Raw genomic sequence first — 27734 nt, 5'->3', positions numbered from 1 at the left:
TTTCTTCCTTTATTTCCCTAAACTTCGGTGATTTGACTCAATCCACAAAGTCCTGAGTATGAAATAGGGAAATGGGTGTTCCTGTAGACCCACCCTTTTGGAGTTACTGTGTAAAGGAGACATGTCTATAATTTGGGAAAGAGGTCAAATTATATAACAACTTTTCCACATTCGATGGTAGAACTGGAACCCTGGCCACCTGACTCTTTCTTCCCATCAGGCCATCTCCTCTCAATGAAGTGGGCCCCTTTAGTTGCCCTGGCTAACTGGCTCTCCAACTTGAACTTCAAAGAAGCTGTGACATTGTTTATGGAGCTAAAAGGGCCTTGTAGGTTTCCTGGTACTTTGATCAGAAAGCATTTAGAACGTTCAAGTTGTGTTATTTAATTTATGTGCAGAAGTAGATAATTCTCATTCTGATGGGTCTAAAGATCTAAGCCAGAGTCCATCTCTGAAAAAAGAAAATAATTTTTTTTGAAAGGTGCATTAGTTCCCTGCAAATGGTAGCTTTATCCATCTGTCTGGTTTATCCATCCCCTCCACCATCATCACAGCATATGACTGGCCACCTGGTGGGAGGTGGGAGGTGGGGGCACAGAACCTGTCGGCCAGGGACCAGGCAGTGCCGCTCCCTGTCAGCCTCCACCTCCCTGTCTGCAAAATGAGGCCCGTGACTGCTGGGTTCCTGCTTCGTGGGGCTGCTGGGCATTCGGATGAGAGGTGTGGATTAAAGGCCTTTCTGACACCGTGTCCTTGGCACACCTGAGGAGTCAGGCATTAAAGGAGACCTTATGCTCAGTGGTTGGGCACCCAGGCGCTGGAGTCGGGCTTCCTGGTGGGAAGCGATGCATTTCATTTCTAGGGGGAGGGCTTGGAGAGGAGACGCCTCTGGCCGCCTGGGCTAGATTCGTAGTCGTCAGCGCATCTCCGTGGCGGGGCTGTCTCATGATTCGTGTCAAGGTGGTGATGCTCAGAATAAAGTCTGCTGCCTGCATTGCCCAGCACTTAGCAATCTACACATATGTGAAACCCTGGTGGCAACTGAATCCAGTGCAGGCAGTCACACTGCAGACTTATGAGATGGGATTTTCCTCATGGGCCCTAAATTCTATTCAAAGAGATTATAAGTCTTAAGTAAAATTGCTTATTAAAAAAAAGAAGAAGAAGAAGAAGAAGAAGAAGCCTTGCTAAGTTGGACTCATAAAGTTGGGTTTTGATAGTGAGCCATAGAAATGGGAAAAACTATTTCAAGATAAAAGAAGTCCTAATTTGGGAGTAAGATGACCCAAAGGTTGCTGTTCTGATGTCATCACTTACTGAGGTGCTGGGCAGGTTTCCTCACTTCCTGTTCCCTCAGGATTAAATTGAAGGCACTAGGCCTTACTTAGGTGAGGTAATTGAGATAATGCATTTAAAGCATTTAGCAAGGTTCTTGGCACATAGACTCAGTAAATATTATGTTATTTTTAGGCAAGGGTGACTGATATTTCTAAGTGATCATTTGCAGCAACCTGAGTGGAATTGGAGAATATCATGCTGAGTGAAATAAGCCAGTCAATGAAAGAGAAACACCACATGACCTCACTTATTTATGGATGATAAAGAACATTATAAACGGAAGAACCAAAAGATAGATATAGAGACAGTAAAGCAACAAGTAGATTGTCAAATTACAGCGGGGAAGGGAGGGAGATCTGGGGGAGATAAGAGATCAACCGAAGGACTTGTATACATGCATATAAGTACAACCAATGGACACAAAACTCTGGGGAGGGTGGGTATATATGGGAGGGGGGGCAATGGTAAAATATGTACAGAGATAATTATTTAATAAAAATAAAAATAAAAAAAGTCTGAGACAAGCTGGCAGTGTCAGAAATTAAATTTAGAATATGAAGGGGAAATGGTGGTTTCATTTTATTCTGTTGTGTTTTATAATTTTTTTATTTATTGATTTGAGAGAGAAACATCAATTTGTTGTTCCATTTATTCATGCATTCATTGGTTGAGTCTTGTATGTGCCCTGACCGGGGATTGAACCCACAATGTTGGTATATCAGGACGATGCTCCAGCCCACTGAGCTACCTGGACAGGGCGATAATTACTGTTTTAAAATTAGAACTATAGGTTAAGAGTCTTCTTATGTGTCTCTCTTGTTGGGAATAGGGGGAATCAACATTTGTTGAATCTCTGGGACCTCTCAAAAGATGGACAGTTGATTATATAATACTTGAAGATAAAAAGAAGTACTGACCGTGTAACCATTACCGCAAGAGCCTCATTGAACAGCTAGCCTACCGTTTCAGCGTCATGACGTCCTGCCTTCTCCAGAAAGCCTTTCCTGAGCCTCTGGGCACACGGTGATCTCGCCCCGGAACCCATAAAGCTCACTGACCCCATTTGGCCTCAGGAAGCACGGAGGCCGTTGCTTGCTGGTCCGGAGGCTCTCCCCTGCGCTGGGCAGTGCTCAGGGAGCGCCTGAGTGGGGCTGGGCTGGAGCCTCCGGAGGAAGACTCGAGCCGTGTCTTATCCAGGGAGCGTTCTTTCAGAACACTCGCCTGCATATTCGAGAAGGTGCTGACCCACCAGGATGCCGGGGGTTGCTGTTTTAGCATTGGAGAATAGTGGGCGAGGGTGGGACATGAGCACCTCAGCCAGTGCTCCCCAGAGAATTAAAGTTGCAAAATAGCCCTGGCCGGTATGCTAGCTGGTTAAGAGCACCGGCCTGCGCACCGGAGGGTCTCGGGTTCGATTCCTGGTCAAGGGTACGTACCTAGGTTGCAGGTTTGATCCCTGGCCCCAGTTGGGTGTGTGTGGGAGGCAACCAATCGATGTTTCTCTCTCTCTTTCCCTCTCCTTTCTACCCTCCTTAAAAATCAGAGGGAAAAATATCCTCTGGTGAGGATTAACAACATAAAAAGATGTTGCAAAATAATGTCCTTGAGGAGTGTAAGGCATGGCAGAGTTTTAAATAGTGCCCGTGTAGAGTGGACGTGAGAAATGCAGGCTGCGATGGCCCCCGGGGCCCGCTGAGGAAGTGATGGGAGAAATACCGGGGTTTCTCCGGGCGTGGGTGTGTGTGTCTGATTCTTTGGGGTGACACCCTGAGGCTTTGCTGAGCCGCTGCCATGTACCCAGTAACGACAATGATGGTAACCTTCCCAGGCTGGCTCTCTTCTAGACCTTTGCCTCTGGCCAGCAGCATGGTCCGGGACCCCGACCGAGCCAGTGACGGCGGAGGCAGGGCAGGGCAGGGGCTCGTCTCGTGTGGGCGCTGGAGGGCCGTCAGGCCCAGGGGAGGAAGCCAGCTTCTCCTCTTCCACTCACAGAGGAGAGCTGCAGAGAGACGCTCGAGAAAGGAAAGGAAAGGCAAACCATAGGAGCAGGCACCTTGGCACAGCCTCTGAAGGTCTCCTCTGCTTGCAGGCATCGGAGGTGGAGAGGCAGCTCTCCCTGCAGGTCCACGCCCTCAGAGAAGACTTCCGGGAGAAGAACTCCTCCACCAGCCAGCACATCATCCGCCTGGAGAGCCTGCAGGCCGAGGTGAGCTCGGGGCCGCAATGCTCGGGGCTGCGAGTGCTCCATGTGCGAGCACTGCATCGGGGCTCTTCGATAAGGAGCCCTCTGACCCGGGGAACACACCCTGTGCTCTCAGATCCCCAGAGGGACGGAACCCGCTCTCTCAGATCCCCAGAGGGACAAATCCCGACCTCTCAGATCCCCAGAGGGACAAATCCCGATCTCTCAGATCCCCAGAGGGAAGGAACCCGCTCTCTCAGATCCCCAGAGGGACAAATCCCGCTCTCTCAGATCCCCAGAGGGAAGGAACCCGCTCTCTCAGATCCCCAGAGGGACGGAACCCGCTCTCTCAGATCCCCAGAGAGAAGGAACCCGCTCTCTCAGATCCCCAGAGGGACAAATCCCGCTCTCTCAGATCCCCAGAGGGACAAATCCCGATCTCTCAGATCCCCAGAGGGAAGGAACCCGCTCTCTCAGATCCCCAGAGGGACAAATCCCGCTCTCTCAGATCCCCAGAGGGACAAATCCCGATCTCTCAGATCCCCAGAGGGAAGGAACCCGCTCTCTCAGATCCCCAGAGGGACAAATCCCGCTCTCTCAGATCCCCAGAGGGACAAATCCCGCTCTCTCAGATCGCCAGAGGGACAGAACCCGCTCTCTCAGATCCCCAGAGGGACAAATCCCGCTCTCTCAGATCCCCAGAGGGACAAATCCCGCTCTCTCAGATCCCCAGAGGGACAAATCCCGCTCTCTCAGATCGCCAGAGGGACAGAACCCGCTCTCTCAGATCCCCAGAGGGACGGAACCCGCTCTCTCAGATCCCCAGAGGGACAGAACCCGCTCTCTCAGATCCCCAGAGGGACGGAACCCGCTCTCTCAGATCCCCAGAGGGACAGAACCCGCTCTCTCAGATCCCCAGAGGGAAGGAACCCGCTCTCTCAGATCCCCAGAGGGACAGAACCCGCTCTCTCAGATCCCCAGAGGGACGGAACCCGCTCTCTCAGATCCCCAGAGGGACGGAACCCGCTCTCTCAGATCCCCAGAGGGACAGAACCCGCTCTCTCAGATCCCCAGAGGGACAAATCCCGCTCTCTCAGATCCCCAGAGGGACAACTGCGAGAGGCTAGGGGCCGCATGGGCCCCGCGCCCCTGGGGAGCCTGTGGTCTGGAAAGAAGGCTCAGAGTGACTGACTGCTCAGTGTTTGAAAATGACCTGCTTGTGCTGAATGTGCTGATTCCTCCACAAGCACTGGCCGTCCTCAGTAGAAGGTGAAAAGGGAGTCTTCCTCTCCCCCCTCCATCTGGGCCCAGGGTACTCACCTGATCGGGGCCTGTTCTCACCTCTAAAGGGAGCAGAGTAGAGTAGCTACTTCCGAGGGGGGTGGTGAGGACTTGGTAAGTTTATAATGGGAAGCACGGCGGGTGAGGGTGGTCATGTCATCGACAGTTGGGTCTGTGGCCCTGAGTGGGCGGGAGGGCAGGGCAGCGTGGCACTGAGGAGCCGTCCTGTGAGAACGCAGGTGTGGGTGGGGAGGGGGGGCGGTCATACTGGCAGCCCAAACGGGCTTTTTCCTGGGCAGCTGCTCCCTGATCTGCTCCAAGGACCCCCCTGGCTGAGTCACACTTTGAGGACAGACCAGGGCCAGACACACATGCACCCACTGTGGTTAAGGAACCCGCCAACCTGTCGGGCCGGAGAAGCAGGCTGCTCCCTGCTTCATAAAGGACCCAACGGTGTTTCCCTAAAGTCTGTCCACGTCTTCTCTCTCCTCCTGCCTCTCCTTCCCGTCCTCCCTCCCTCCCCTGGGATTGAGCAGCAGGTCCTTGAAGTAAGTAGTCTGTCTCCTTGGGCTTGGCATGTCTGTCTGTGTCCATGGGCTTGGCATGTCTGTCTGTCTGTGTGCATGATGCCGCTCACCTGCCGCCACCAAGACCTGGCTCCTCGAGTTGCCTGTCCTCTCTCTCCTGCACCCCCTCCGCTTCCACATCCCCAGACCCTCGCAGCACGGGCCCATTCCCAGGCATGTGCATTGCCAGATGTGGTCACAAGTTCCCGGGGGGGTAAAGGGGGCGAGGGGAGGAGGGTGGGGGAGTTGGCCGCCTCCTGCCGATTCCTTGCTCCCAGCAGCACTCTCCCTGTGAAAACCCGGGCTGTGGCGTTACTCGTTTCAAACAAGTGACTTCCCGGAGCCGGGCTGTCTCTCAGAACTTGCCTCATGGCTCCATGGAGTGAACTTGGGAAGGAAATGGGAAGGTCAGAGGGGGTTTATATGAAAACCAGCCAGAGTAAGAATTCCTTTCGTGCTTACGTGGCTTCAGGGAGGGAAGAGGGGGCCCATTCACAAAAGGGGCCTGCTCCCCCCGTCCCCTCCCGGGGCGGGCTGGAGAGACAGGGCCGCTTTGTGTGACAGATACCTGATCTCTGGGCAGAGGCCACATACTTGGTTTCCCGGGACGGCCTCCTATCTGATAGGTTGGTGGCCATGGAGATCTGTGCCCCGGGAGCAGAACTCCAGTGCAGAGAGTGAGTGAGGGCGGCGGGAAGCAGGGGAGCGGTGGGGAGATCCAGGCGGGCCCCCCTCAGTGAATGGTCACCCACACGAGACCGAGCAGGAGAAGCTCGCAGCCATGTCAGGAGACTCTTGACAAGCGAGATGCTGGTTGAGAATCAGTCCAGCAGGAAGCTGAGGAGGAGGAGGAGGAGCCCGGGTACCTGCAGGGGCTCCTAGACGCCCCCTCTCCCAAGGCCACCGGCCTCTGGGGGGACTTGGGAAAGCTTCCCGTAGCCCCGAGCGGGGCGGTGCTCGGCGATGAAGCATCGCTGGCCCAGCTGCCACCCGCAGACCGTGAGGCCAGAGAACACTTGGCATCCCTTCCCTCTGTTTTCCTGAAACTGAAGCAACCGGACAGCCCTTCTAAAAGATTAATGTCTCTCTGGAGACGGGCTGGGCGTTCTGTGGACCAGCACCCCCGCCTGCCTCGGGAAAGGAGAGAAAGGGCTCTGTCCACCAACTACTTGCTCAGGCAAAACAGACACCGGGAGTGAGTCCGTCACCCCCGTGTCCCTGCTGCTCCCTCCCAGGGCACAGGCTGGTGCAGGCACTGCCAGCTCCCCACTAACTCGGGTCTGAGCGGGGACCCCGGAGCGAGACCCGCCAGAGTGGGGAAAGACAGACAGGGAGACAGCGGCTCCAGGGCAGGCGTGGGCGTCTGTGCGCGTGTGACGTGAGGAGAAGGGCGCAGAGGGTTAGGTTCTCCCGAGCAAACTGTGGGATTGGAGTCAAGTTGTGGGCCGGCAGGGTGGGGCTCTCCTGTCTTATCGCTGGAAATTCCAGAGCACTACCCGTCCCTTTCCCCGCATGGCACCCCACATTTCAGCCTTCCCAAAACTCCACTCCCACCCCTTCCCAGGTTTCTCGACGGGAGGGGTGTTCTCTGTAGCGGAGGGGGTCACAGCTTCCGTCTCAGAGATGGGGGCCCCTGGGCAGAGGATGTGCGTGCCTGGAGGCTGGCCCCTCCCCTCTCCCACGCTTCAGCCGGATGTAACTCCCCCTTTCCCCCCCTCAGATCAAGATGCTGTCGGATCGGAAGCGGGAGCTGGAGCTCCGGCTCAGCGCCACCTTGCAGGAGAACGACCTGCTGCAGGGGACCGTGGAGGAGCTGCAGGACCGGGTGCTGGTCCTGGAGAGGCAGGGCCATGACAAAGACCTGCAGGTACTGAGGGGCCGCACAGAAGCAGCACTCAGCTGCCCCGCGGGGAGGAGAGGCCGGGAGGCAGCGCCACCTCCACCCGCCGGGCCGGCCCTGGGTGCCGTCTCCCCGGGCCTGGTCGTGGTTCTGGCCTCACTGCGTGGGCTGGGCTGGCTCTGCTCAGAAGAAATGCATCGCCACCCACAGGGCACGCTTGCTTCCATTCTGTGCCGAGCCACTAGCCCCAGAGCAGTGTCACAGAGTTCTCTCTGGTCCGCGCACAGGGCTGGGACCGAGCAAGTGGGAGTGTCGTTCTGCCTCGGGGTGGAGACCTGGGCTTTCAGAGGGAGCCTGTGGGGTGCTGGCTCGTGCTCTCTGCTGCTGCTCCCCTGGGCTGGTGGACGCGGTCGGCAGGAACCAAGAAGCTGCCCACCAAACCCAGCAAGGCCTGCATCCTGCACCCTGCTTCTGCCGGTGGCGGGAAAAGGCCCTGGCTGACCCCTTGGTGAGCCTGGATAGCCTTCTTATTTCCCACGGAAGGAAATGGCTTCATGGCCACTTTTGTCCTTTTTGGCACCTGTCAACTGGCCTCAGCTGAATCCCCAAGCTCACAGTTAGCAGAAACAACCCCTTGAACGGGATCATGGCTCCCAGCCTCCCCGGGTGTAGCATCTGCTCCCAAGAAAGCCTTGCTGAGCAGGCCTGGGTGCCAGGGCCAGAGACTAAGGGCGCTGCAGCCCAGGGGTGGGGTGGGTGCTGCTGCAGCATCGTGTGTGTGTGTGTGTGTGTGTGTGCGTGTGTGTGTGTGTGTGTGTGCAGGTGGTCGGCCAGGTGTGCGAGAGCTCCAGGCGCCCCGCCCGCGGGCTCGGGGTCAGCTGTTGCGGGAAGCCTTGGAATGTGGGATAAGGATGCACTTTAGGCGAAGATCACTTGTTACTGGCACCGTCAGCTGGCTGAGCTACCCTCTGAGTGACGAACCTCTTTAGGGCAAATTAGCAATTTTCCTCCCTCCATGCTTTTTGCATATGCATTCAGCTTGGAACGTGGCCCATAGCAGGGCCTCGGATAATGTTGAATAGAAAAGGCTGGAAGGAGTTTGCTCAAGGTTGATGGTGTTAACAGCGTGAATGTCGTATGCTTCCTTACAAGGAACAAAGTGCCTCTGCACGCGTTCTGAAGCTGAGGGCTAGAAAAAAGGAAATGTTTATCCGCAGCAGCATAGTCAGTCTTGTGGACCCCTCGCCGCCTGCGTTACCTGGTGCTCGGTGCTAACTTCCAGCCTGGCCCTGACCCTGCAGGTCGGGGTTGCACCAGCCTCTGTTACCCATCAGGCACTCTGCTGAGGGCTGCAAGGTAGAGCGTGGAGAGAAGAAGGAAAAGAAGTACAGGAGTACGGAAAAGCTGCTCTGCCTGAAAGAAACTTTCTGTCTGGCATGAATTCACAAGTGAAATGTCCTCATTTCCCATCAAGAATTGAGGCTCTCAGCCCTGGCCAGTTTGGCTCAGTAGATAGAGCATTGGCCCTCGGACTAAAGGGTCCCAGATTCAGTTCCTGCAAGGGCATGTACTTCAGTTGCAGGTTCGATCCTAGCCCTGGTCAGGCGCATGAGGGAGGCAACCAGTTGACGTCTTTCTCACATCGATGTTTCTTTGTCTGTGTCTCCACCTCCCTTTCATTCTCTCTAAAAATCAATGGGAAAATATCCTCTGGTGAGAATTAACAACAACAAAAGAATGGGGACCTAGGGCCTGCCGGGAGTCAGCATGCCTGGCTGTGGGAACAGCCAGGACTAGTATGGACCATCCCTTACCTGGCCGGCACAGTGGACTGTCTATTCTCCGAGTCCCATGTCCCCCCACATTCACGCCCTCCCCACGGGTACATCGCTGTCAGCTGCTCAGGCTTCCTTAGAGCGAGAGGGCCTTCGCCCAGGACCTGCAGGCCAGTCGGGCACTTCCCACTCTGCGCTGGAAAGTCTGCGTCTATGGGAGGAACCTCATTTTCCCAGCTGTTTGTAATTCCTGTTCTTTGGTTGGCATGAAGCTCCTTCCGCTGCTGCCAATGACCGGTGTCCTCCAGAAAACGCTTTCTGCTGCCAAAGCGGCCCATAGGATAAACGAAGATCCAGCTCGCTCTGACGGTAGTTGAATGCTCTAAAATTGGGTTTGTGAAATGTAGAGCTCGTGGCCTTGGGCTGTGTATCATCCACGGTGTTAACCCCTTTCCTTGGAACGAGAGAGAGGCCAGCCACAGCCGGTCTTGGCCTCCCCCTCCACCCTACCCCCGCCTTTGATCTCGCTCACTGTGTCCTGGGGGTCCTACTGTCAAACCACTGATCAAATCAACTCCGGTTTCTTTTTCCGGGCTGTGAATAGGGATAAAAAGTACTACTTACTGAGGGTCCAATAATTTTTTTAAATGAAGCTAAACTCGTGATGTCCAGTAAAGGCTGTTGTCCCTTTAAGGGCCCTGTGGCTGGCCTCGCTCACAGCCAGCTGGGCACCGTACAGATGTGCGCAGCGGGCGGGCTTCCCCCGCAGAGAGCACAGCCCCACTTGGGGCAACCCAGAAAGAGGCGATTTGGCAAAGTTCCCCTCTCCGTTCCCCCCTCTCCATTCCCCCCTCTCCGTTCCCCCCTCTCCGTTCCCCCCTCTCCGTTCCCCCCTCTCCGTTCCCGGTGTGCGGGGAGGGGAGGACCCGCTGCTGCCAGCGTGCGGGGCGTGACTGTCGAGAGCTCGGACGTGTCACGCTGCAGGAACACAGGCGTTTGGCGGCTTCCTTGTTCATACAGATAAACGCATTCAGTGTCCTCTCCGTTGTGTAAAGGATGACAGTTCCCATGGCAGAGGGTTCTCATACGTAACAGACTCGTCCCCGGATGGATTCGTGCGTTTTTCTCTGCATTGGCGGTGGATCGGTTGCCAGCCAGAGCGGCAGCCCCGCCCGGGGTTCTGCGCCTCGCTGTTACAACTAATTAGTGCTTCTGCGTGTGCGTGAGTAACTGGACTAATTCCGTCCCGTGCAGAAGCGCTTGTCCCGGTCTGTGCTGCACGCCCCCTGCCGAGGGCTGCGTGGCGCTGTCTGGGAAATAATTGGGAAGCTCCCTGCCAATTTAGGATGCCGTCTGCAGTCGTGCCAAGCGCTTCCTAGGAATGTCTTTTTTACTGTGTTTTTTAACCCTCATTTCTTGTCTCTGAGTTTCCTCAGAACTGGGGCTGGAGGAATGCCCACTGGACCGGCGGGTATTGCTGATCCACGGGAGCCAGGCAGAGCGAGCTTGCCAATGCCTGTCTCATGCTCTGCGCACCCAGTTTCCAAACTTCCAGTCAAGGCGCATCCAGAGCCCCGGTGCCAGCAGCCCACTGTTCCCGGTCCCGGCCGGTAGAGGGGGGCCGTCGGGCCACCTAAAGGGCTGGCTGCAGGCCCCGCAGGGGGCCGGGGAGGGGCGGCCCCCTGCAGCGTGCTCCATCCGTGAGAGCTGCAGAGTTCTGAGTTGCTGCCGGCACCCTCCGCATCTCTGTTGGAGCCACAAGCCCAACTGGAAAAAAACAGTGCTGTCTGCTCTTTCCTTAATCCTCACCGGAAGACACAGTCACTGGTTTTTAGAGGGGGAGGGAGGACGGAGAAACATCCATCAGTTCCCTCCCATGTGCACCCCAACCAGGGATTAAACCTGCAGCCAAGGGGTGTGTCCGGACCAGGAATCAGACCCACCGCCTGTTGGCGCAGAGGGGGATTGGGACCCGCTGAGCCAGCCAGCCAGGAGCCGAAGTGCTGTTTTATAAGAGGATGAGTTCGTTACATTTAAATCCCAGGAAGTTCTTCTCACAGGGGGGGAGAGGGGCGCTGAGGGGCAGACTACAAGTTCAAGAGCAGGGGAGAGAGAAGAGCGGGAGACATTGTTCCTGGGCAGGTGTAATGTGTGCACGTGTGCACAGCGCTTAGCGATGGACTCGGTGCTGCGGTGAAGGTCTCTGCTAGAAGCACGTTGTGAGTACGGCGTGCATAGTCACGCGGAGTCTACCCTTACGTTCGGCAGCAGTAATGGCACCAGGGAGCAGTGGCCTGTTTGGATCCTCAGGGAAGGGGCCACAGAGAAATGGGGGATGTCATAGCAACAAGAGAGAGGGATGGAGCCCTGGTCCATAAGCCGTGGCCCCTGCATTGCTGTCCCCCCTCTCCTTCTGTGAGCCCGGGTACAGGGGACTCCCCTCCCCCCGGGACCAGGGCTGTGTCCGTAAACCCGCGTCTGACACACAAGGCAGACGCTGCTTCCCGTGGGTTTGGAGATGCTGGGTGTTACTACCCAGGTGTTCCTCCACATCCCCCCTGGGGCCTTGGCAGACAGCCCTAACTTCTTCACTGAAATACAGTGTACGTGTATACACATAAGAGCACAGCTCTTAAGCAGACAGCCCAGTGAATGTGTACAAGTATGTACCCCTGTGTGACCACCACCCAGCTCTATACAGTTGATGATCAGCACCCACACGCCTCCCTCCCAGGCAATAAATTCCCTGCCACTTCCTCAAAAATAATTCTCTGTTCCGGCTTTCTTATACCTCGGTGGACTGTGGGCACTTCCTTTTTTTTTTCTTTTCTTTTTTTAGTTTTTATATGGGACAGTACCAGTTTTATTTATTTATTTTACTAATATTTATTGTTGAGATTATTACAGTTGTTCCTCTTTTTTCCCCCATAGCTCCCCTCTACCCGGTTCCCACCCCACCCTCTGCCCTTACCCCCTCCCCACCACTGTCCTCGTCCATAGGTGTATGATTTTTGTCCAGTCTCTTCCTGCACCCCTCACACCCCTTTCCCCCAAGAATTGTCAGTCCAGTCCCTTTCTATGCCCCTGATCCTATTACATTCACCAGTTTATTCTGTTCATCAGACTTTTTATTCACTTGACTTTTAGATTCACTTGTTGATAGATATGTATTTGTTGTCACTTTGTTGTTCATAGTTTTTGTCTTTACCTTTTTCTTCTTCTTCCTCTTATTCTTAAAGAATACCTTTCAGCCGAGACTGGTTTGGCTCAATGGATAGAGCGTCGGCTTGGGGACCGAAGGGACCCGGGTTCGATTCCAGTCAAGGGCATGTACCTTGGTTGCGGGTATATCCCCAGTAGGGGGTGTGCAGGAGGCAGCTGATCGATGACTCTCTCTCATCGATGTTTCTAGCTCTCTGTCTCTCTCCCTTCCTCTCTGTACAAAATCAATAAAATATATTTAAAAAAAAAAAAAAAGAATACCTTTCAGCATTTCATATAATACTGGTACTGGTTTGGCAGTGATTAATTCCTTTAGCTTTTTCTTATCTGTGAAGCTCTTTATCTGACCTTCAATTCTGATAACTTTGCTGGGTAGAGTAATCTTGGTTATAGGTTCTTGCTATTCATCACTTTGAATATTTCTTGCCACTCCCATCTGGCCTGCATAGTTTCTGTTGAGAAATCAGTTGACACTCATATGGGTACTCCCTTGTAGGTAACAAATTGTTTTTCTCTTTCTGCTTGTAAGATTCTCTCTGTCTTTTGTCCTTCGCATTTTAATTATGATGTGTCTTGGTGTGGTCCTCTTTGGATTCCTTTTGTTTGGAGTTCTCTGTGCTTCCTGGACTTGTAAGTCTATTTCTTTCACCAGGTAGGGGAAGTTTTATGTCATTTCTTCAAATAGATTTTCAATATCTTGCTCTCTCTTCTTCTGGCACCCCCATAATTCGGATGTTGGTACGCTTGAAGTTGTCCCAGAGGCTCTTTACACTATCTTCGTATTTTTGGATTCTTTTTGCTTTTCCAGTTGGGTGTTTTTTGCTTCTTTGTATTTCAAATCTTTGACTTGATTTAAAAATCATTAGTCAGCAGAGTGGCAAACCGCAGCTTGTGAGCTGCATGTGGCTTGTGAGCCGCATTTTGCCTACCACTGCTCTAGTCTGCTGTTGGATCTCTGTATGTTATTCTTTATTTCAGTCAGTGTATGCTTAATTTCTAGTTGGTCCTTTTTCATATCCTCGAGGGTCTCACTAAATTTATTGGTAGTTTCTAGAAGATTCTTGAGTAACCTTATAACCATGGTTTTGAACTCTAAATCCAATAGTTTGCTTTCCTCCATTTCTTTCATTTGTGACCTGTTTCTTTGTCTCTGCATTTTTGCTGCTTCCCTGTGCTGATAGTGTGGCTTTGTGTGCTAAGTGTCCTATAGGGCCCAGTGGCTCAGTCTCCCTAATTACCTGAGGTGGACACTCTTGGTGCTCCCCTTTGTGGGCTGGGTGCACAGCCTTGTTGTAGTTAAGCCTTGATTGTTGTTGGTATCACTGGGAGGAATTGATCTCCAAGCCAATTGGCTGTGAGGATCATTTGCGCTCACTGAGTCTTCCACCTGAGTGATAGTCTCTTATGGATCTGAAGAGTTATAGTCTGGATGGTCTCTCTCTGACCACCTGGGTACATTGGCTCTTGGATCTCCAAGGAAAGAGGCCACCTAGCAGGAGCTACAGAGAGATATGCAGATTCCTTCTCTTTGTTTGGGAAGGTGAGGCCCAGCTATAAAGCAATGCAAGCTGCTGTTGATTCTTTTGGAGGCTCTGGGGCTCTTTGACCCAGCTGCAGTTGTTAGGTTCCAGATTTCAAAGGGCCAGGCCATTCATAAGTGAAAGCCTCTGTGCACAAATTGGGTGGGGCGGGTCTCAGGGCATCACTTGGGTGGAGCAAACAGCAATGGTTGACCATCAGCCCTGCCTGGAAGAGGTTCCCAGGCAGTGTTCCATGGCATCATACAGGAACAATGATTGCTGCAAGCACCTCTGAGAGAGAGCTGCCCTCGAATTCCAATGCCAAACAGTCCAGTTTCTCCCCATATGAGTCTGGGTCCCCAGAGTCCCGCCTGGAACTGGAGTTCAGAGCAGTGGGGAGCTTGTGTCTCCCTCCCAATGGAGTGCCTCCGTACCTCTGCACTTCACTTCTGCACTTCCACCCCTCCTCTGAGTCTCAGTGTGCTTTTCTCTTTCCTTCTAGTTGTAGAATTTCCAATCAGCCAGCCTTCCTGTGGTTCTGGATTATGTCCGTTTTGTCTTTTAGTTGTAGTTTTGAAGTAGTTGTGCGAGGCAGCAAGTTCAGGTGTTTACCTATGCCGCCATCTTGGTTTCTCCTGTGGGCACTTTCTATAAGTGGAATCATCGTTATGAATTGTTTTATGCCTGGCTTTTGCCCAGCCTTATGTCTATGAAACTCATCCATGTTGTGGCATGTAGTAGTGGTGTATGCTTCGTTTGCTGCAGGATAATATTGCAGCACGTGACTATAGCCATTCTATTTTTCCTCACATGTGGATGGTTTTCCATTTGTGACTCTCAAGAATAATGCTGCTGTGAACCTCTTGTTTAAGAGTAGAACTGCTTTCCTGGCCGGTGGTGCTAAGTGGTTAGAGCCTCGCCCATACACCTAAGGGTCATGGGTTTGATTCCTGTCAAGGGCATGTACCTGGGTTGCAGGTGCAGGAGGCAGCCAGTGGATGTGTGTCTCTCTCTCTCTCACATTGACGTTTCTTTCTCCCCCACTCCTTTCTCTCCTCTCTCTCTAAAAAAATGGCTGGGAAAAAATATCCTCAGGTGAGGATTCATAAAAAAAGAGAATTGCTGGTTGTAGGACAGGTGTGTATCTCACTCAATAGAAACAGCCAAACAGGTTTCCAAAGTCCATCTTCCACCCCACCAGCTACGAGTCCCAGCAGCTCCACGTCTTCCTCAACACGTGATATTATTTTCCCGCTTATTTGTCTTAGCCATGTTTTGGTATTTTACCTTTATGTATATGTAAGTGTTTAATTTTTTAAAATACATTTCTTTATTGGTTTCAGAGAGGAAGGGAGAGATAGAGAGATAGAAACATCAACGATGAGAGAGAATCATTGATTGGCTGCCTCCTGCACGCCCCCTATTGGGGATCGAGCCCACAACCTGGGCATGTGCCCTTGGCTGGAATTGAACCTAGGACCCTTCAGTCCGCAGGCCGAAGCTCTATCCACTGAGCCAAACTATGTTTAATTTTTTATTGTGGGGAGTTACAGGTACACTCAGAAACAGAACAGTGTAACGATGCCCCATGTTCTACCAATCAGCGATCCCTACCCAGTCTTCCATACGTCCACTTGCTCCTCTCCTGTATTGTTTTAAAGTAAATCCCAGAATTTTTATGATTTCATCTGTAAATAACAAATGCCTCTACATGTTAAGAACCTGGAAAATATAACCACAGGGCTATTATACCTAAAAAAAAAAATTGCAGTATTTTCTTAATATCACATATCCAGTCAGGGTTCAAATTTTCAATTGTCTTACAAAATCCTAATTGTTTTATATGTTTTTCATTTGAATCCGGGTACAAATTAAAGTAGGCCGACCCATGACACCCTGGTTGGTATCTCTTAAATCTCTCTACCTTTATCTTCTTTTTTTTTTCTCTCTCTCTTTTATTGAAATTTATCTGTGGGAGAAACTGCACTGCTTGTCCTGTGGGATCCCCCAAATCTGAGTGTCACTGGCCGTCCCTCTGGGGTAACCCAGCGTGCTTCTCCTCCGAATGCGTTTGTCTATGCATTGGGGGCTGGAGGTAGAAGCTCGGTCAGGCCCGGGCCTGACCAGCCGCGCCTTGCTGTCCCCCCGAAGCTGCACCAGAGCCAGCTGGAGCTGCAGGAGGTGCGGCTCTCCTGCCGGCAGCTGCAGGGGAAGGTGGAGGAGCTCACAGAGGAGAGAAGCCTGCAGAGCTCGGCCGCCACCAGCACGTCCCTCCTGTCCGAGATCGAGCAGAGCATGGAGGCCGAGGAGCTGGAGCAGGAGAGAGAGCAGGTGCTGCTCCCCACCCTTGCCACTGGGGCACGACGGTTCCCGGGGGACCCTGGGCGGGCCCTGACTTTGGGAGCCCCGCCGTCCCCCTCTGCCCGGTGCCGGCTGCCTCAGCGGGAGCCGGTGCGAGTCTCCAGAGCCTCGTAGAAATGCTTGTTCACTAGTCGTTAGCCTCACCTCTTACCCACAGGGTCCCAGTCCTCCATGGTCGCCCACCGGGCTGCTTCTCATAACCAACCACTCCTCCCCCCCAGAGCAGCCGCCTAAAGAACCAAGTGCTTTATGCGGCGAATGGGAGAGGCTAGAGGGCAGGGAACAGAAGAATGGGATTCTGTGTCGATGTCCCGGGCCCATATAACTGTCCATACTTCGGGAACAGATGGTTTTAAGAAGATTCTGCTAGAACAGGATCTTAGACACTTGGGTGCACATAGGAAAAGAGGGCGGGTGGGGCCGGGGGGCGGGACTCTCCCGAGCCCGTAACCAGGGTGATTCTCCCATGGGGCAGCTGAGACTGCAGCTGTGGGAGGCCTACTGCCAGGTCCGCTACCTCTGCTCACACCTCCGAGGCAGCGACAGCGCCGACTCGGCCGTCTCCACGGACTCCTCGATGGACGAGTCTTCGGAAACCTCGTCCGCCAAGGACGTGCCGGCCGGCAGCCTGCGCACGGCCCTCAGCGAGCTCAAGAGGCTGGTCCAGAGCATCGTGGACGGCGCGGAGCCCACGGTAAGAGCCGGGCGGAGCGGGGGTGCCCGTCCCTGCAGGACCTGGCCGGTGGGGGTGAGAGCCAGGGCGCAGAGGCTCAGGGACCCTCTCTCCGTGTCGTGGGCTTTCCGTGGAAGCTTTTTTTTTTTTTTTTTTAAATATATTTTATTGATATCTTACAGAGAGGAAGGGAGAGATAGAGAGCTAGAAACATTGATGAGAGAGAAACATCGACCAGCTGCCTCTTGCACACCCCCCACCGGGGATGTGCCCGCAACCAAGGTACATGCCCTTGACCGGAATCGAACCCGGGACCTTTCAGTCCGCAGACCGACGCTCTACCACTGAGCTAAACCGGTTTCGGCTCCGTGGAAGCTTTGAAATCGGGGCTTTGGATCCAGGCAAACACTCAGGTCACTTCTCTGCACTGCTTGTCCTGTGTGACGCCCCTTGAGGGGGGAGTCGGCTCTGCACAGGCACACCGGAAAGGTCCGGAACTTCTGCGGAGTGCGTCTGAGTGAGACGGGGTTGAGACGATGCACAGCAGGGCCTTCGGAATCCCAGATGCGGCTCCTCTGGAGGAGGGGCAGTCCCAGGCCCTGACCGCCTGCTGCCGCCTCTGCCCTCCTGCTCTCTGGGGGGCAGTTTCTGCTCGGGGTCATGGAGGGCCTGTGAAGGAAGGCGGGAGGCTGGCCCCCCTGAGCCACCCGAGCCGTGGGGACTTGTGGGACGGGTTGCAGTCAGAGACTGGGCCGTGGCTGGAGGGACGTGGGCTGTTTACGCCACGCCACCTTCCCTGGAGCCTGGCACACAAAGGTCCTTGTCTAGCTGCGGCCTGCTGATGAAACTGAGCAAGAGAGTCTCTCCTCTAATCCTCCTCCTTCCTTTGTCTCTCCTCTCTCTCCTTCCTGCTCTCCGTCCCACCTCCTGCTCTTTCTCTACCATCACTCACCTCCTCCCTGGCTGGCTGGCTCGCTCTGTCTTGCCGTCAGAGCTCCCGGAGAATTGAGGAGGACTCCTTAGAAGAACAGATAAGGCAGACCAGTGAGGATTCGAGAGCCCTGAGGGAACTCATGGAGGGAGAGAGGGGTAAACTGAGGCAAAGCCTAGAAGAGCTGCAGCAACTCCACAGTCAGGTGAGCACCCGTCCTCGGCCCGGTGCCTCCCCGTGTCCCGCAGAGCAGGGCTCTCCCTGTGCCCACTCCCCTGAGGGCAGGGACTGAGGGTGAGGTGAGGTGGCGTCTTCGAGGGAAGAAGCCAGTCCCGGGTTCAGCCCACAGTCACGGTCAGGGAGAACAGCTGACCTGCGGCCCTCCGGCCACGCTGCCTCCGCAGAGCAGGGGGATGTGGTTCTGTGTCTTCAGTGGCAGCCACAGCTCAGGCCCCAGCAGCTTTTGAGCAGGGAAACCAAGGATTGGTCTTCACAGCCGCCTCTGTGGATGCATCCCCTCGGCTTTGGAAGCACTTAGGCTGCACGCCCTGCTCCTTCCCACTGGCGATGATGGCTTTCCTGTCTCCGAGAGGGGCACCTGCGTTCTGACCCGGAGGGTTTTTGGGGTTTTTTTTTGTTTTTAATATATATTTTATTGATTTTTTACAGAGAGGAAGGGAGAGGGATAGAGAGTTAGAAACATTGATGAGAGAGAAACATCGACCAGCTGCCTCCTGCACACCCCCTATTGGGGACGTGCCTGCAACCAATGTACATGCCCTTGACCGGAATCGAACCCGGGACCTTTCAGTCCACAGACCGACACTCTATCCACTGAGCCAAACCGGTTTTGGCGTGAAACGAAGGGTTTAACGGCCTCGGGAGCCAGCCTCCGGGAAGGAGCTTCCGACGTGTCCCGGGCGATAAACACAGGCTTCCTAGTGACCAGGGCGAGGTGTTGAGGTTTTGTCCCACGTGGGGGGACACCCAGCAGGCAGCCTGTTAAACCCTGCCCCCACCCAGCCTGCCCCGCCTCTCCTTGTCCAAAGCTAGTCACCCCTCCCTGCCTGCCCCCCCTCCGCCCCCCCGCCGGGCAGATGAGAGGGAACTGCAGCCTGGCTTTCGCTTCAGTCCGTCTTTCTACCTTTAAAGACCGACTGGAAATAAACGCTGTCTTTCTGTGGGCTGCGCCCCTTAGACTTCCTAGCGCTCTCCTGGAGCGGGGTGGGGGTTGACACAGGACCGGACAGAGGCTGTTGAAAGCCGAAGCTTGTTCCAGGCCGAGTGTGGGAGTGGGTCTGGGCAGCCCACGACACCCAGTCCTGGGGGCCAGGCCTTTGAAACCGGGAGAGCAGGAGAAGGTGATCCGAAAGTTCTGGGATACACACAGGCTGTGTTCACTTCAAGCTCATTTATATTTCTGCCAGTGCTTGTCCGTGCTTTGATCTCGGCTGTCTTTTGTTTTATTTTGTTTCGTTTTGTTGCTTCTCAGAATTGGGGAGTCCCACCCAATTCTGAGAAACCTCTGGAGGGCATTGTCTCATTCAGAAGCATAAGCAGGGCTAGGTTGCTGGGAGTCTGACGAGGAACTTTTTTCTCTTTAACTTACTGATTTGAGACACAGAGAGAAACATCCGTGTGCTGTTCCTCCCGTGTCTGTGTTCACGGGCTGATTCGGTCTGTGCCCGGCTGGGACCCACACGCCAGCCCCTCGCTCTGGCCAGGCCCGCGGGCTCTGACCGGCACTGGGTCCGTGTTGTCCCCCCTTCCCCCCGCCCTTCCCCTTACACCCGCCCAGGCTCTGCCTTCAGCCTCAGGTCCTGGTCGGGTTTCATGTCCTCGGTAACCTCCCATCTCCACGGTCCCTCGGCCCCACGCAGACCAGCTCGAGGTCTGATGTCCCTTTTGTCTTCTCCCAAAGCTCCTAGCGCGGTGGCTGGTCACAGAACTGTCCAGTGAAAGGCAAACAAAGCCCTGGACACTGAACTTCCCGGTGTTTTCTCCGATGCTTTTCCTTCTCGAGGACGGCCGCCTTATTTGGGAAAGGTGGGCTGGGGGTGCTGGACCCTGTCGTTGTGTAAAAAGCCAGACCAGTCCTCAGGACCACCATCAGCAAGCCGCCCGTGGAGGGGCGGGGGGGGGGGGGGGGGGCGGGGAGGTGGAGGATGGGATGGGGGAGGGGGAGGGGGAGGAGAAGGGTGCAGAGCTTACCACCAGGCGGCAGGCACCATGTGCGATGCTGATGTCACTCATCCATTTGATCCTCACAGCAGCTTGATGGTGGGAAATACCTGTATTCTTGATTTTTATGGAAAGTAGGGCCGAAACCGGTTTGGCGCAGTGGATAGAGCGTCAGCCTGCGGACTGAAAGGTCCCAGGTTCGATTCCAGTCAAGGGCATGTACATTGGTTGGGAGCACATCCCTGATGGGGGGTGTGCAGGAGGCAGCTGGTCGATGTGTCTCTCTCATTGATGTTTCTGGTTCTCTATTCCTTTCCCTTCCTCTCTGTGAAAAATCAATAAAATGTATTTTTTTTTTTTAAAGTAGGTGTACTCAGAAAGGGTGAGTCCCTGTCACTCTGAGGCAGAGCTGGTGGTCTCTGTCCTGACCAGGCTTTCCAGGCCAAGGCAGAAAGTTCTTGTTGAGCTCGGCCAGCACAGCCCAAGGGTTGAGCATTGACCTGTGAACCAGGAGGTCACAGTGCGATTCCCAGTCAGGGCACTTGCCTGGGTTGCGGGCTCGGTCCCCGGTAGGGGCCGCGCAGGAGGTAGCCGATCAGTGATTCTCATCACTGACGTTTCTGTCTTTCTCCCTCTTCCTTCCTGGAATCGGTGAAGTCCTCGCTGGGTTCTGTCTGGAGCCCGCTGAATGCCGGCGCTGCCTGCCCAGCACGGACTTTATCTGTTGCTCACTCAGCGAGGAGCCGGGCTGCCCGCTGGCTGAGCTCGCGTCCGGCTCACAGGGTCTCCGGGTGCCTGGCTGTCTCTGCGGCTGCTTTCTGGGGCCTGGTTCCTGGATGCCAAGCGCAGGACCGGCTACCAAGTAGGGCAAGGCTGGCCTGTCTGCCTCGGGCGGGATGAGCCGCACATGCATGTCCTGCCTCAGGCAGGGTGAGCCGCACATGCGTGTCCTGCCTCTGTGGGGTGAGCCGCACATGTGTGTCCTGCCTCTGCGGGGTGAGCCGCACATGCGTGCCCTGCCTCTGCGGGGTGAGCCGCACATGCGTGTCCTGCCTCTGCGGGGTGAGCCGCACATGCGTGTCCTGCCTCTGCGGGGTGAGCCGCACATGTGTGTCCTGCCTCTGCGGGGTGAGCCGCACATGCGTGTCCTGCCTCTGCGGGGTGAGCCGCACATGCGTGTCCTGCCTCTGCAGGTGCCCCAGCCTGTTCTGCCCTAAGGCTGCTCACCCTGCTCACTGCTATCCCCACCTCACAAGCACCAGGGCCTGGCGTTCCTTACCAGGCAGCCGAGAGAACGAAACCCGTTGCCCTAGTGACCGTCCTGTGTCCCTCTCCCCGGCGGGTGCCTCACTGGGCAGTCCGGGGGTCTGCAGGGAAACTCCATCCTGAGCCTCAGTCCCGGGCCTCGGCTCAGCCTCATTCTGGGGGATGGTGGGCCCCGGGCCCGAAGAGCCAGGGAGTAGCCCAAAGGTGACTCCACCCCAGAGGGAGGAGCAGGCCTGTGTGGAGGGAGCCTCCTTGGAAACAGTGAAAAGAACGAGTGATGTTTAACCAGAGGGAGGAGGCCTCCGGCCGCGGTCGGATCCTGTCACCTGTGAGAAGGGCCCAGCCCTCCAGTCATTCCACAGAGCCGTCCTAGGCCCCGCCCGGCAGGCTGTCTGTGGCAGACCTTCACTGAGGCAGAAGAGAAGGCATGGGCATGACACCTGACCTCTTCCAGAGCCACAGGGAGGCCGGAGAGCTGAGCTCCGGAACAGGAAGGAGCCGTGGGAAGTGCACAGCCTACTGTTCATGCAACACTGCCAGGGCCTGAGGCAGTGCGGGGGGTGGGGGCTTGACAGGCAAGGCTGGGGCTCACCCCCAGGGACCTCGGAAAAGACACGTCTCTCCCCTTTGGACCCCCCAGTGTGGAGGACATGCCTGTCTCCCACCGAGACTCGCAGCCTGGAGCGCCCAGAACAGGGAGGGAGCTGGGGTGATGGCTGGCCAGAGAAGTCACAGCTGGCCGCTCCCACTCACTGCACAGCCCCGGGGGGTTAGGCATCACAGAGTCCGGCTCTGAGGAGCAGAGAGCTGGGACGTGCTTCCTGCCATCCGCGCTGTGTGCCGGGGTCACCGTGCCGCCAAGGGGCTCGCCCGCGGAGGCCCCGGGCACGGGAAGGGTGGCGGGTCTGAAGGGGGAGGCGGTAACATCCCTTCGGCGTTGGAATTGCCTGCACTGTGACCGGGGGCAGCGTGAAGGTGGAGATGCCAGGCCAGCCAGGGTGCTGTCCAAAGTGGGACCAGGTCCCAGGCTCTCACCGGCCAGGTCCTGGGCTGACAGTGCTCCTTGTTGAGCTTCTTCCAAAAACAGTGTGTTTCCAAGCCTGGTGCGTGTGTAGATTCCTCCGTTCGTTCCTGGGATCGCCCTGGATTAGAGGAGGTGGTGCGGGGGGCCATGGGCGGAGGGGACCAGGGCCACTGGCCCTTGCCTAGGAGGGGGCCTCCTTTCTCCGAGGCGGGCCTCCCCCGGGGCAGCGGGCGGAGACCAGCCTGCCTGGCACCCAGGCCCCGCACTGCCCGGAGGCTCCCGCTCCTCTCCCTCTCAGAGGGAGACACACACACACACACACACACACACACACACACACCGCCGCCAGCGGCGGCATCGCCACACCCACCCGTTTGGCTTCCCTGCAGGTGACTCTGCTGAGTGTGGAGATGACTGCACTCAAGGAGGAGAGAGACCGACTCAGAGTGACGTCTGAGGACAAGGAGCCGAAGGAGCAGCTTCAGAAGGCTGTCCGCGACCGGGACGAGGCCATCGCCAAGTGAGTGAGCGTGCCTGGGGCTCCGTGTTCACAGTTAACACCCCTCAGAGGAAGAGGAAAGTGAGAAGGAGAGTTTCCCTGCTCCCCCCTCACCCCAAACCCATTCCTCCCTCCAGGCAGACGCTGCTGCTGACAGCTGGGTGGGCCTTGTCTGCAGGCCTCCCTCCTGTTCGGGTGCGGTGTAGTTGCCGTGGACTTTGGAATGGCATCAATGGGTGATGCTCTACATGTGCTGCTTTCCCCCCACTTACATCTGAGAGAGCCTTCTGATTCATTATAAATGTACTCGAGGCCCGGTGCACAGATTCTCAGCCTGGCCTGTGCCCTCTCACAATCCAGGACCCTTCGGGGAATGTTGGAGGCTCGGGGCACAGACTTGGCCTGATCCCTGCAGGCCAAGGAGTCCCACCAGTGCATGAACATGTGCACCAGGCCGGTTTCAGCCCGATCCCTGCAGGCCAGGCCAAGGGACCCCACATGCACCAAGCCTCTGGTGTGCGTGTAAGATTTTTGTTTAATCTCTTCCCTTCCTCCCTCCTCCCCCTTCCCTCTGAGATTCATCAGTCTGTTTCATGTTTCCATGCCTGTGCGCTGAGTGTCTGCCCCCTGGTGGTCAGTGTGCACTATAGTTTCTGGTGGAGCAGTTGGACGGTCGCTTAGGCTTTATATATATGAATATCTACCTGAACATTTTTATTTTGGGGTGGGTTTTTTTTGTTTTTGTTTTTTAACTTCTATTATGGACATTTTCAAGCATACACAGAAGTAGAAAAGATGGATCCCTTCCTGCCCTCCCTCAGCTTCCACACTGATCAGCATGAGGCTAGTGTCTGACATCCCCATCCTCGCCCACCGCCCTCTGGAGGTTGTTGAAGAAAATCACAGCACATCCTGTCGGCTCATCTATAAACCCTTCAGTATGGATCTCTACCAGGAAAAGTCCCTTTCTGTAAAACACAACCCACAGTACAGTTCTCACACTTAAAACTTACAGTAATGTCTTATGTCATCTAATATCCGGGGTTCAGATTTTCCCTGTTGTCCCAAAAATCTTTTTGTAATTGATGAGACTCAGACTCCGAAGGCTCTCTTTACTTGATATGTCCCCAAGTCTTCACCTCCTTTTTTTAAATCCTGCATTTATTCATTGAAGAAAGTGGGTTGTTTCAGAGTTTATATTCTGAGTGTGATTGCATCCTCAGAGTGTCATTTAACATCTTTCTCTGTCTGCTGTATTTCCAGGAAACTGTAGCTTTTTAATGTGGGTTTTCTTGAGCTGAGAAGAAAAGGTATAAATGCATTCCCTTACATTCAAAAAACTTGCAAATACATAAACAAAACACATATTTACCTATTCCCCATCTTGTGTTAAATTTTGTTATTAATCCTCACCCAAGGATATTTTTCCATTGATTTTTTTTAATATATATTTTATTGATTTTTGTTCAGAGAGAAAGGGAGAGAGATAGAAAGTTAGAAACATCAGTGAGAGAGAGTCATCGATCAGCTGCCTCCTGCACACCCCCTACTGGGGATATGCCCGCAACCAAGGTCCATGCCCTTGACCGGAATCGAACCCGGGGCCCTTCAGTCCCCAAGCCGACACTCTATCCATTGAGCCAAACCAGTCCCGGCTGATTTTTTTTTTTTTTTTAAGAGAGAGTGAAAGGGAGGGGGAGAGACAGAAGCATCGATGTGATAGAAACACAATTGGTTGCCTCCTGCACACGCCCCAACCAGGGCTAGGGATGGAGGCTGCAATCAAGATACGTGAATAGCATCTGGGACCCTTCGATGAGGACCAACGCTCTATCCACTGAGCCACACCACCCAGGGCCTAAATTATTTCTTATGCCCTCAGTCTAAACCCTTTTCTAGGAAATTCTTGAAAAACCTTATAAGCGTGGTTTTGAACTCTATATCCAGTCACTTCTTGTCCTTCCATTTCTTTTGTTTGTGATCTGTTTCCTTGTCTCAGCATTTTCACAGCTTCCCTGAGTTGGTAGGGTGGCTTTGTGTGCTAAGGTGTCCTATATGGTTCAGTGGGTCAGCCTCCCAGTTACCTGAGGTGGACAGTCTTGGTGTAGCCTGTTGTGGGCTGTGTGTGCAGTCTTGTCGTTAAGCCTTGCTTGTTGTTGGTATCACTGGGAAGCGTTGATCTCCAAGCCAATTGGCTATAAGGATCAGAAGTGTCTCAACTAGGAGGGTTTCTGTATTCCGCTTGGATGGGGCGGAGTCTCGGGGTGGCACAGCCAAGCTTTGGTGAATCCCGTAAGATTGGTTGCAGGCGCGCGCACCTCTTTGGTATAGTCGCAGACAAGCTTTGGATTCCTGTCTGTCACTCCCTAGGAGAGTCCTATTCACGGCAAACTAGAAAGCTGGCCACTGGAAGGGCTTCTGTGCTCCGCTTGGATGGGGCGGAGTCTCGGGTGGTGCAGACAAGTTTTATTCAGCCCCTCCCTATGAGGGCCTGGTTTCTGAGTCCCGCAGTAATGGCCGCTGGCTTCACACACCTCTGAGAGATCTCTGCCCACTGCCTGACAGTCTGGCCTCTCCCTGTCTGGGGCCATCTATCAGAGCAATAGGGTGGTTCTGTTTTCCTCCCGAACAAGAAAGCAGCCGCGCTGTCCACCTTCTCCGTGTGCCGGCCCTCTCTGCACTCGTTCCACTCTCTCCGAGCTCCGCAAGCAAGCCGGCGGCAAAGTCGGGCGGCTGCCTTTTCGCACGCACAATTCTCCAAACCTTCACAGTTCCTGAGGTTCAGCGTGCCTTCTCTCTCCTTCCCAGATGGTAGAGCCTCCTCTCAGCCAGCCGTCCGGCGCTTCAGGGTGATGTTTCCCCCGTTTTCCAGTTCTAAATTCAGATTTGTTGTGGTAGGCTGCATTCAGGTGTCTGCCCTGTGCCATCTTGGTTTCTCCTCCATTTCTCAGTTTTACCTTTGCATCTCTTTTTCCTATCTGGTCGATTCATTTAGGAATTTTACTCTCAGTGAGGCTCACAACCTATATGTTGTCCAGTGAACTCAAACAGAGTCTGGAGATTTTTGGCTAAAATTATCAATACATGATCTATTATTCAAAGGGGTTAAAGTGTGTGGGTTAGGAACCCAGCTAGGCAGAAACCCACAAAGTGTTCCAGAGGAGGAGAGAGTGAAGGCCCGCAATCTCAGCCCTCGGATTGGCCCAGTGGTCACCAGGCTGGGTCAGGTTGTCTGGAGGCATCCCTTTTCCTGGGCTGCCCGCATCCTAAGGCATTCCCTAGTTTATCTCCTCGCTGGCGGAGGGCCCTCACTAAAAGTAAACCAAACTCTAGGGCTGGCATTCTAGTTTATAAAAACAAAAGGAGTCTGTTACTAGTGTTTTCATTTAAATGAGGAATTCTAGCCCCTTAAAATATTCCTTTTAAAATCTCTGGTCGGCATATGAGTTAGTGGTTTCTGCAGTTTTGCTTTCTGGTTTGGCTGGAAGGTGGCGGGGCAGTTGGGGTAAATTTAAATTTCTGACTTTTAAAATTCCCTCACCGCCGAAACGGTTTGGCTCAGTGGTAGAGCGTCGGCCTGCGGACTGTAAGGTCCCGGGTTCAATTCCGGTCAAGGGCATGTACCTTGGTTGCGGGCACATCCCCAGTGACTTGTGTGCAAGAGGCAGCTGGGGTTTTTCTCTCTCTCATCGACGTTTCTAGCTCTCTATCTCTCTCCCTTCCTCTCTGTAAAAAATCAATAAAACATATTAAAAAGTAAAATAAAATAAAATTCCCCACACCTTTCCCTTCTCACACCCTCACCCACTTCCCACCTTTCTGTTTTCATTCATTTTCATCATCTCCATTTCTTAGTTTTCTATTATTTTTCTAATATGTATCCTATTATTTTTTAAATTTTTTTGCCTTCTATCCTTCTCACGGAGGACAAGCACCCGGATGCCCTGGTGTGCGAGCAGAGGCCGTATGGAGGGGGGCCCTCGCTCCTGGCGCATTCCAGGAAGAAGACCCTCCTCCAGCTCAGCCTTCCCTCCGCTGCAGCGTTACTCAGCACATTCCGGGTCTCCCGGCTGCTCTGGCGCCACCTGCCGGGGGACGCCGGCAACTCCAGGGGCGGCCGCGGGGCGGGGCGCTGGGGAGCCTCTCTGACAGGCTGGGCGTCCCTGGCAACCGGCTCCAGGAGGAGTGCCGCCTGTGCCGCTGGCCAATCGCGGCGGGCGTGACGGCCTGCGCTGTCTGAGACGCCGGCGCCCATTGGACAGGCTCCGCTCTCTGCAGCCGCATTGCAGCGGCAACCCGGCTGGCTGTCCTGAGCGGCTTCTCCAGGAAGGGCGGGCGGGGCCCTGTATGAAGCGCTGGGGTGTCAGGGGAGGTGGCCTGGAGGCCAGTGTGGAAGTGCCGGTCATGGCGGTGGCCTGAGTGCTTTACCCCAACCGCCCCGCCTTCCAGCCGCGCTTAGCCCGGTGCGCTCCTGAGGCCGGAGCTGGGCGGCCTCTGCAGGAGGGTCCTCTGGTTGTGGTCCGTGGGTCGCTGGCCCTGTGCAAGGACACTTGCCAGCCTTCTAGTGTCGAATGCAAAAGGGATGAAGACAAGGGCTAAGAGATGCTCGTTTTGACAGCAAGGCAACCAGTGCCACCTCTGCAGAGGCAGCCCCTTCAGCCTCCAGCACTTTTATTTCCATCCCCCTCCTGCTCCCCATTATTATTTTGCCTTGAGCCAGAATTTAGCAATGTTGGGCAGTGTTTACAAAGTAATATGCGTAAACACTTCACAATTAAAATGCCAAAACGTGTGAGCGTTTACCCGTCAACGATCATCATCCAGAGATAACGAAGTAGACATTTTCGCCTGCGACCTTGTATACACACAGAATATACTTTTCCGAAGCAACTATATCCGCCCTTGTTTTCTGGTGCTTTCCACCCCCAGGTCCAAATACATGGTGAGCAATTCACCACCAGGCTCCTTATAGGCTCCTGTGATTAGCTGAGCTGTGATCACCCCTTTGTGGCCACCTTTGCACACATGCCTCTTAGATCCCTTAGGAAAGTGGGGGGACCGGGAGGACGAAGGCC

General features: G+C 54.5%; 1 protein-coding gene across 8 annotated transcripts in view; it reads left to right on the top strand.

The window, feature by feature from the left end:
• BICDL1 (BICD family like cargo adaptor 1) overlaps positions 1 to 27734 on the top strand; it is an 88916-nt gene that overhangs the window by 57059 nt on the left and 4123 nt on the right. For 3 of the 8 annotated variants that reach the window (XR_004989988.2, XM_036449180.2, XM_045585385.1), the window contains exons 3-9: positions 3428 to 3544; positions 5338 to 5349; positions 7088 to 7234; positions 15876 to 16055; positions 16561 to 16779; positions 17751 to 17894; positions 22550 to 22680. Coding sequence is in view for 7 of the 8 variants with exons in the window: in XM_036449180.2 (XP_036305073.1) it covers positions 3428 to 3544; positions 5338 to 5349; positions 7088 to 7234; positions 15876 to 16055; positions 16561 to 16779; positions 17751 to 17894; positions 22550 to 22680 (950 nt within the window). In the remaining variant the exon portion in view is untranslated. The remainder of the gene's footprint in view (positions 1 to 3427; positions 3545 to 5337; positions 5350 to 7087; positions 7235 to 15875; positions 16056 to 16560; positions 16780 to 17750; positions 17895 to 22549; positions 22681 to 27734) is intronic. The other 5 variants (XM_045585386.1, XM_045585387.1, XM_036449181.2 and 2 more) reach the window with 4 other exon arrangements.

This window comes from Pipistrellus kuhlii, unplaced genomic scaffold (assembly GCF_014108245.1).
Source record: "Pipistrellus kuhlii isolate mPipKuh1 unplaced genomic scaffold, mPipKuh1.p scaffold_m20_p_20, whole genome shotgun sequence".
Lineage (NCBI taxonomy): Eukaryota > Metazoa > Chordata > Mammalia > Chiroptera > Vespertilionidae > Pipistrellus > Pipistrellus kuhlii.
The sequence above is the reverse complement of the archived record's forward strand: the minus strand, read 5'-3'. Positions and strand labels throughout refer to the sequence as shown.